The 10395-nt window shown below is 40.7% G+C and overlaps 1 protein-coding gene across 1 annotated transcript; it reads left to right on the forward strand.

Moving 5' to 3' along the window:
* The first annotated feature begins 1395 nt into the window (after window positions 1-1395).
* On the forward strand, window positions 1396-5167 carry LOC103728228 (olfactory receptor 1N1-like). Its single transcript, XM_017795984.2, has 2 exons — window positions 1396-2240; window positions 5125-5167. Exons 1-2 carry the CDS (start codon window positions 1495-1497, stop codon window positions 5165-5167), a joined length of 789 nt encoding a protein of 262 aa, XP_017651473.2. The 5' UTR covers window positions 1396-1494.
* Window positions 5168-10395: the final 5228 nt, after the last annotated feature.

The following is a 10395-nucleotide window of genomic DNA, read 5'->3' on the forward strand; positions in this document are numbered from 1 at the left end:
CTCAAAATCACAGAGTAAAGAATGTAGAAATTCTATCACATGGCCAAAGGGGATACACACTTTAACTGCCACATTAACACACATGATGTTAGCCCCCACTAACATTGAATGACATTGTATTCTTTATCCCACCTAAACAGATCTGAAAAGTGGAAAGAAGTTAAATAACTTTCTCAAAATCACACAGAATAAAAAGTGGGGAAACCCTGTCACAGGGCAAAGCTGGAATTTATTTTAATCACTGCACTAAACACACATGACACTGAATTTTTTTTATTCCTCTGCATCATCAATCAGGAATGCTGAACTATCTCCTTTGGATTGCACATAATGATTCATGAAGAAACGTCAGATGACCCCAGCCTTTGGGCTCCTCAACAAACCTCTCAGGTAGGGTTATGATTACAATTTATGGGTAAGAAAAGCAAAGCTCAAAGAGGATAATAGTTTCCAAACATGAAAGGAAAAGAACTGGAAAGCACATTATCCAAAGCTTCTCATTGCCTTGTGTCCCAGGCTCACATCTCAGCAACAACTACTCCTGACAATCATCCCTGCTTGCAGAAACACCTGCTTTTCATACCAGTTTCCTCGGTAACATTTTGAATGCACTATGGAGAAGTCCCACGTGGCACAAAAGAAGAAAGAGGGATTCAGAGAGGTTAAATAACTGACCAAGATCAGTTTGAGAATAAAGATCACAAACATAACTGCTCTCTAATCTCCATGGTGCCCAGATTCTAAAGTAAAATATGTTGATGGTGAAGTTGAGGAGGAAATGAAAACTATGTGAACTTAAAGTATGACCTTAATGTGGCTCACAATCGCATTAAATCACCACTATAATGGTGATCAGAGGCAGAGGGGCTAGAGCATGCAACCATGCCAGAACCTCGGCTAGCTCCTCTGTGGAGAAATTGTTCTGTCCTTGTCTCCCTTAAAATCAACACACACCTATATATACATGCTCACACAGTCACAAGTGCACACACACAGAGAACCCCTTGTCAACTAAATTTAGAGACAAATGTCCCCAAAATGATATCTTAAGAAAAAGCAGTGGCATTGAAATTTCATTTCAGATCTTTTTTGGAAGGGAACTGAAATCCAATAGGTATCATAAGAGAATTCTAGTTAAGTCTCATTTAGAGAGTCTGTATGGAAAATATTCCATAATGCACTGACAGAGAAAACAAAATACATCCAGACCCTGCTGTTCCATTCTGACAGTGCATTCCTTATTTTTGTACATATTTTCAAATGAAAAGCTACAACCATTAATCAATCACAGTGGTTTCTTCCAAGGAACAAAGAAAAAGATCAAAGTCCTTGGAATCTGTGACTTACAAAGCCCCCTTCATATAATGAAAACTCCATACAAATTTTCTTCTTCAGAAGGAAACTAGAAACCAAACCATCAACTCTGACTTCCTGTTCCTGGGCTTCTCTGAACACCCACAGCAAAAGCCTCTCCTATTCGGGATCTTCCTGAGCATGTACCTGGTCACTCTGCTGGGGAATCTGCTCATCATCCTGGCCATTGGCTCTGACCACCACCTCCACACACCCATGTACTTCTTCCTGGCCAACCTGTCCTTCATTGACACCTGCTTCACCTGCACCATTGTCCCCAAGGTGCTGACCAACATCCACACACAGAATCACACCATCTCACACACAGGGTGCCTTCTGCAGATGTACTTCTTCATGGCATTGGCCCTGCTGGATGACTTCCTGCTGGCTGTGATGGCCTATGATCGCTATGTGGCCATCTGCCTTCCTCTACACTACGCCACAATCATGGGTCCCCAACGATGCCTGCTGCTGGTAGCCACATCCTGGCTCTGCTCCAACATCCTGGCCTTTTCCCTCACACTCCAGATGGCGCGAGTCTCCTTCTGTGCATCCCATTCCATCCCACACTTTTTCTGTGATCTTCTCCCACTCCTCAAGCTCGCCTGCTCAGACACCCGTACCTTTCAGCTCATGATGTTTGCCGAAGCTGCCCTCTCAGGTGTGGTCCCTCTCACCTGCGTTCTGGTCTCTTATGGCCACATCATGCACACCATCCTCAGGATCCCCTCTGCTGGGGGGAAGCACAAAGTCTTCTCCACCTGTGGCTCTCATCTGACAGTCATTGGAGTGGCTGTCTCTGTGGTATACACTATGGTCACCCCCATGCTAAATCCTTTCATCTACAGCCTGAGGAACAGGGACATGAAGGGAGCTTTGTGGAGCCTCTTTGACTTTGGAAAATGCTGTACTCGCTAGAGAGTGCTTCCTCAGACCAGAAGCCCAGAATCTTTGAAATGCTTTCTAAATTGATCTCCCCAATTATGATTTTTAAAGTCGCCAAAAACAAGACGAGTGAAGGAAAGTTCACGGAATAGGGGAAAAATCTCCACCATCTATGCATTTTAGAGAGGATTAATATCTAGAATATACAATGAGCTTAAAGAAACAAAGCATCAAGAAAATCCAATCCAAAAACAGGCTATAGATCTAAACAAAGCCCTTGAAAGAAGAATAAAGATTGCTAATAAACAACATTAACCATCAAAGAAATGCAAATTAAAACTTCACTGAGTTTCTGTTTCGCTACAGCCAGAATGGTCATCATCAAGAAATCAAATGACAGCAAATGCTGGTAAGGGTATAAGAAAAGAGACATCCCTTTCTACTGTGGGTAGAAATGCAAACTGGTACAGCAGCTATGGAAATCAGTACAGAGGTTTCTCATAAAACTAGAAATAGAACTACCACATAATCCAGCTATATCACATCTGGGAATATACTCAAATGACTCTGCTTCTACTCTAAAGACACTCGCTCATCCAAGTCCATTGCTGTTCACATGTTCATTGATATTCACAACATCTAGGAAATGGAATTAATACAGATGTCCATCAGCTGATTAATGGATAATAAAAATGTGGTACATACACACAATTGAACATATTCAGCTGTAAAGCAAAATGAAATTATAAAATCTGCAAGAACTGGAAAAAATTATACTGAGACAGGAAACCCAAACCCAGAAGGTCAAATGTTGCACATTCTGTACCATATGTGGATCCTAATTTCAAACTTCTAGCTTGTTATGTTTAGCTTGAGTATCTGCAGAAACCAGGAAACTAGAAAGAGGCTATCAGTAGAGATCCCATAATGTAGGAGAATGGTAGGCAATATGAAAATAGAGAGTGGAAATCCTGGGGGTGGAGAGAGGGGCATAGAGACAGGAGAAGGCGGGAATGGAATAGGGTGAACCAAATTTTAATTAACCAAATTAAAAATCAGCGGTTACACAACTGCTGGCAGTGACTCTATTTACCAGAACTTATCAGAGGCCACTAGTCATTTAGGGGAGGCTACAAAATACCATCTTCCGGCCATGATACAGTCATTCCAATCATGAACTCGTGCAACTATGCTTGGCTACACTGAGCCTGTACAAGAATGGGCCTGAGGACTGGAGAGATGGCTCAGTGGTTAAGAGCATTGGCTGCTCTTGCAGAGGACCTGGGTTTAGTTTCCAGCACCCACATGGTGACTAACAACCACCTGTAACTCCAGTTCCAGGGGATCTAACACTTCTGACCTCTGAGGGCATTGCATGACACAGGTGCACTTACATACATGCAGGCAATACACTCATGCACATAAAATAAAAATATAAATAAAATATTTAAAGAAAAGAATGGGCCTGCCAACAGCCAACCATGGAGGAGGAAGGGCTATGAGCTTCCATAGTGCTGGAAGGTGCTCTGCTAGCTGCTGGGGGTATGGAAAAACCTCAGTGGTCTTACCAAGCCCTGGACCCTGCATGCTACAATACCAACCTGCCAGAAAGACAAGAGGTGCTTACAGTGCAATAATGGCAAGACTGTTTGTGGGGTAACCAATTACTCTCTTGATTGGATTTGAGCCCTGCTCTACAGAAAGTAATTCATGCCTTGTACTGTAAACACAGTCAAAACCTGTAACTAGGAAGATCAGGGGCCTACACAAGATCCTACTGATGTTGTTTTGTTAAATGTTCATGCTGTCAAACATGAAAAATGTACTTTTTTCCAAACATATGTCATATATTATATGTAATGATGAGAAATTTAAACTTTCTCTGTCTGAATGGGGAAGAAAATACAATACCAGCTGTCACTACAACTATTTCACATTTTTCTTGGGTTTGCATCGAGTGAAATAAGAAAATAAATGAAAGATGAAAGTACTAAAAAGAAATAAAACTTCATTTTACTCATAGATGATATTTTCATATAATTGTAATCCAAAAGTCTAGATATGCATGATTATAATGTATGTGAAATATAAAATGATAAACAGATTACTACTGTACCACACTATATACCAAAATCAATTTTTTTTAAATCTTATGTGTATGTGTGTATTGCCTTCATGTATGTAAGTACACCACATGCATGCACTGCCCATGGAGGCCAGAAGAGGGTATAAGACCCCCTGAAACTGGATTTACATATAGTTGTTAGCCACTGTGTGGGTGATAGGAACCAAACTTGGGTCATCTGTAAGAACAGCCAGTGCTCTTAACAGCTGGGCCGTTTCTTCAATCCCAACAAGCAATATCATAATTTTTTTTTGTCTTTTTGAGACAGGGTCTCCTTGTAGCTCCAGCTGTCCTGGAACTCACTATGTAGACCAGGATGGCCTTGAACTCACAAAGATCTGCCTGCCTCTGCCTCCCGAGTGCTGGGATTAAAGGCGTGCACCACCACGCCCAGCCGCAATGTCTTAATTTTTATAGGAAGTGGATTTATTATTTAGAGGTAGGAGATAGAGACAATCATAGCCCAGGATTCATGTTGAGCCGATTCCTTCCCTCAAGAAACTGACCCAGATGAACAAGATGATGCGCCTAGAAGCAGGCTAACTTCAAGACAAGAAACTTGTAGACAGAGAAGAACGATTTGTCCTTCAAAACCATTGTCTGGGTGATCTTGGATCGAATCGTTTCCCCTTCATTTCCCATTGTTGCCAAGAGTAACTGGAGAGTTTCTGGAAATGCAATAAATTTTTAAAGAAATTACAGGAAAATATATTCTTGAACACAATAAAGAAGGATTTCCTAAAGAAAACAAACATGCATCACCTCTGTTCAAACTCCTTTTCTCCTAAATTGTATTTTAATTAGCTTAAAAGCTAGTGGAGTTTTGTAAGGATTCTTCACATATCCTTAGCTTTGGTTAACCTACTTCCTACCCCTCCCTTCTCCCACCCCTTGCCCCCATCACTGCTCAAACCTTTCCCAGCATTCCTCTCTTTGCTCTTTCAGATCACATGAAATCTGGGGGATTTAAAGATACCCTCCATCCAGACTGATGACAGGTGTCTAGGAGACTAAAAGGAGTCTCTGTCTTGAAGGAGAGATCGGAAATGCCTGACCACAAAAAGCCTCAGAAGCTTTCTGAAAAACTGGAAGACATCTCTAGCCCAGTTACCAGAAATATAAAGTTTAATCCAAGTGCTGGGATTAAAGGCATGTTGCCACCACGCCCAGCTCAGAAATACAAATTTTTTAAGGTTGGAAAACATTTAAATCCTGCAGATCTGCATCAGGATGTTTTCTTCAAAGTTTTCAATAACAGAGGTGGGGAGAGTAAGAGTGAGCTCCCTGCTGACAGTCTCTCACTCAATCCCTTACAGACAATCCCAAAGAAAAGGAAAACGCATCTCAGATGCCACATGTGAAAGAATGCTTTCTGGGTCAGGCTTCTTTCACTGAGCATGATAATCTTGAATTCTATACAGTTTCCTACAAATGACATTTTGTTTTTCATTATTGCTGGAGTTACTTCATCCTGTACATACAGTAGATATCCTTTATCCAGTCATCTGCTGACTGTTATCTTGACTGAGTCCATCATTTGGATATTGTGAACAGTGCTATAATAAACACAGGTATGCAGATAAATTTTTCTGTAAAGGGGCTGGAGAGACAGCTCAGCGGTTAAGAGCACTGGGTGCTTTGCAGAGGACTCAGATTCGATTCCCAGCACCCACGAGGCAACTAACAACCATCAGTAACTCCAGTCCCAGGGGATCCAATGCCCTCTTCTGACCTCCACAGGCATTGCATAACATGGGTGCACCTACCTACATGCAGCCATTACACTCATATGTATAAAATAAAAATAATAAATAAAATATTTTTGTAATCTCTTTAAAAAGAATTAAGATTCAAACCAAAAAGATAGATAAGATACTGCTCTACACACAGTCAACAAAGGACATATTTACAATGCTTAAATGATTTTTACTAGGGAAGAGGGAAGGTGGGTATTACAGAGAGAGGAGAGATGAGTAACAGTAAGAAGGTCTGAAAAATCCATAGGGAAACATATTATTTTATAAGCTTACTTTAAAAAAATACATAACACATGTTGTGTATATACATATACCTATATCTATGTAGTTTAAATGTAGCTATTCCACACAAGATGATAATGCTCCCCCCAAGAGGCATAGACTAACGAAAATCTCAGCACCAAAGAGACAAGGGAAACCTCCTTTTGAGTTGTTGGTCAGGGGAGTCCAAGAGACTCCTAAATCAAAAAGGTATTGCCATTGCTCTTGGCTGCCTCTCAGAACTTGAAGGTAAAATCCTGTTGCTGAAGACACCACATTCCAGACACAAAACTAGGAGGAATTAAGCTGGAGCCAACCTGGACGCCTCCTCCCTGAGGACTAGCTAACTGTCATAGTACTGCAAGATGCGAAGCAAGACACCAAGGGAGAAAAGCAATGAGTAGTCTTACCCAAATGTAAAGCCTTCGAATGACAACAATGGCCAGCCCATCAAGCTGTCTCCAATGGTGCGATAATGGTGCATATATTTTGGGTGTAGCCAACAGCTCTGGTTAGACTTAAAGCTTTTTCAGTAGGAAGCAATTCATGACCAGAGGTTAAGAGCAGGTACTGCTCCTGCAAAGAACCTAAATCCAATTCCCAGTGCCCAGGTCCGGCAGCTCACAACTGCCTAAAACTACAGCTCCAGAGGGTCCTATGCTTCTGGCCTCTGTGGGCACCTGCAATCACATGCATATATCTACACACAGACATGCACATACACATAATTAAAAATAGTGAAAAACAAAGACTGGTGAGATGCCTCCATAGTTAAGAACACTTGCAGGAGTTCTGTTCCAAGCACTCACACTGGGCAGCTCACAACCACCTGTAACTCCAGCTCTAGGAGATCCCACACTCTCTTCTGGCTTTTGCCGGCACCCGCACCCACATATGTATACATACGTTCATGTAGACACAAAGACATACACATAAATCAAAATTTAAAATAAGCCTTTTTAAAAGACTGTTTTTTGGTCTTTTTGAGACAGGGTGTCCCTGTACCCCAGCTGGCCTGGAACTCACAGATCAGGCTGGCTTCAAACTCACAGAGCTCCACCTGCCTCTGCCTCCCAAGTGCTGAGATTAAAGGTGTGCACGGTGGTGATGATTAAAGGTGAGATTAAAGGTGTGCAGGCATGGTGATGCCTGACAAAAGTCTTTTTTTAAGTGATTATATAAATAAATTATTTTTTAAATACGAGAAGGAAGAAAGTGACTAACTTCAAGGAGGAAAACAGGATGCTTGCACAATGCACAAAGTTTCTTCATGCTGACTAGATTCTCTTTTACATCTGGGAAAAGCTATTCTGGTGATTTGTTTCTAAAAATTTTGGGGTGATGTGTTGTGCTTGGTGTATTTGCTATACTTCACCACTTAATTCTTAATGTGCCAAAAGAGATAACTACTCCACACCAACACCCACCAGATTATTTACTTTTCTGTTATTTAGAAAGACATCATAATAGAAAAAAAAAAAACTACCAGGGTTTTTAGCGAAGTTGTCCAGTAGCACGTTATGATCTGGCATATACAAGGCTATTGACAGTCACTATTATTTGGACCAGTATAAATATTCTTTTAACCTGTGTAGAGAATAGTGTGTTTTATTAGGAGTGTGGCTCCAGAATCTTCAGAAAGGATCCTGGATGACATACAAGGACATCATTCCAAACCCCAGCCAGGCATGATGCCTGTAACCCCAGCACTAGGAAAGCTGAGGTGGAGGATTGGCATGAGACTGAGGTCAGCCTAGCTTATATAGCGAGTTCCAGGCCAGCCTGGAATACATTGTAAGGCCTTGTTTCAAAAACACTTTGTAAGTATACCTGAATTCTAAAGTTCTGAATGCTTTAATTCATCAGACATACATGGTTTGTAATGATGAATTGCTGATCTATCTGAGGCAACCATAATGAAATACATTACTTCATATATTAACCTTAAGCTTTTCATAAAGATAAAATCAAAGTAACTAATACCCTTCAGCAGCATGAGCCCACACTAATGAACCAAAAAGAATGTCTAACAAAATAATCAATAGAAGAATTGAGCCAGGTGTGGTGGCGCACACCTTTTATCCCAGCGATCAGGAGGCAGAGGCAGGTGAGTTCCAGCCCAGCTGGGACTACAGGGAGACCTTGCCACAAAAAGACAAAAAAAAAAAAGAATAAAAAACTATAATCCCATTCACACAAAGGGCAAAGCAGCATACAGTATTTACTCTTTTGTATGATATATAGAGAGATATATAGACAAACATATACGCTCAGGCCCGTGACTTTGCCCATGCTATGCAAGTGATCTACTACTAAACTATACTGTCAGTCTCAGTAAATAAATGGTTAAAGCCATACATAGTACCTGTGCCCAATATAGAGCTACATGTTACTATCATTTCTAATTCCCAGGGTCACAGAAAGTAAAAATGCTCTCTCCTTTGCATGGCACTCAAAAATATTTGTACTGTCTGATCTATTTTATTATTGCTTGTTAGTTATTTTCTGGAGCATGTGTATTTCATCGATGAGGACTCAGTTCTGATTAGTAATTCTGGCCTTCATACAAGTCCTGGTCAGCATAAGAGATGATGACGATGATGATAATGGTAGTGGTGGTGGTGGCGGTGGTGGTGATGGTGATATCAACCTAAAGCCCAGGAGAAAATGAAGAACAATGTCTCCATACATCCTAGCCCTGGTCACTCTGAATGGAGATATTAGAACAGGGATGGGACTCAGGGGACGACAAACCAGGGGCAACAGCTGGTCGTTGGACAAGTGCCCCATTTTGTCTAACTAGCAGGTCTGGAATTGGGTCCCAGGAGGTATTACATATGATATCAACTCCACCTGACTTGTATAACTGAAGAATCATTAAAGACCTGAGACTTCTGTCTGTGCTGTATCTACAAGAAAAACAGATGTGGCTACAGTCATGTTTTCCTGTGGTGAAAATGGGGTGGTGAATTCAACCACCTTGCTGGTAGAGGCAGAAACTCCAGGTAAGGTTGAGGCATGGGGACAGGGAAGGAGAGAAGTCTCTAAAAGAGTGCATAGAGACTTTTTTTTTCTTTTCTCCCCTTCTTTCTTCCTTTCTTTCAACTATTTCCTGGCTTTTCTGATCACCAGGGGAGGTGCCTCACATAGTATTACTCTCCTGGGACAGCCTCAGTCTTCTATTTTAATTCATATTCATCGAAAACTTGATATTCATCATGTCCCTCTTGGTCAAGCCAAAGGACATTGTGGATCGTGAGAATCAGACTATCCTTTCCCAGGCCTCATCAGTGACCACCGCATAGCACATGAGCAATTACCAAGCATAATTCACTCTGAGAGACAGTTGTGGTACCCAGAATGAGTCAAACACTATACCAAGTTATACAAAGAAGTTACTCTTGTACATCCATTTACAGCTTACCTACTGCACAACCTTTTCTAAGCATTTAACTGGTGAATAACAATAGGGGGTTTTTTATTTTTTTTTACTTATTTATTTAATAACCACATACTCAGAAGAAGCATTTCATTACAACAGCATTGATATATTCAATAACAATTTCCTGAGCCAAGACGCATCTCTTTCAAAATTGGCTGTAAATTTTTAGGTTTACAGTTGAATTATTACAGTTATGCAATATTGTACTCAGTATAAACCCTATAAGACATAAGATTAAATGGTTTTAACCTTTAAAAAAGATCTCCATTTCATTATTAAAATGCACAGTTTCCTACAGAAAGACTCATTTTTAATGCTACTAACATTCAAATGTTTGCACATGTGTCTCTAATCTCTATATATCTGATTATTACTAGTCACAGTCAGTTACACTTGGTTCCTTGGCACCTGAATATGGATATGAAGTCATAACAGCTTCATTTTTTAATTTCAAACATTTTTTTTTATAATCTCACTAACAGTGCACATGGTTTTCTTCTTTCCCCACATCCTCTCCAACGCTGGCTGTCTGATAGCACCTAGTCTAACAAGTGTGAGAAATATGTCAATAT

The sequence above is a fragment of the Nannospalax galili genome, unplaced genomic scaffold (assembly GCF_000622305.1).
Source record: "Nannospalax galili isolate Female #2095 unplaced genomic scaffold, S.galili_v1.0 scaffold290, whole genome shotgun sequence".
NCBI lineage: Eukaryota > Metazoa > Chordata > Mammalia > Rodentia > Spalacidae > Nannospalax > Nannospalax galili.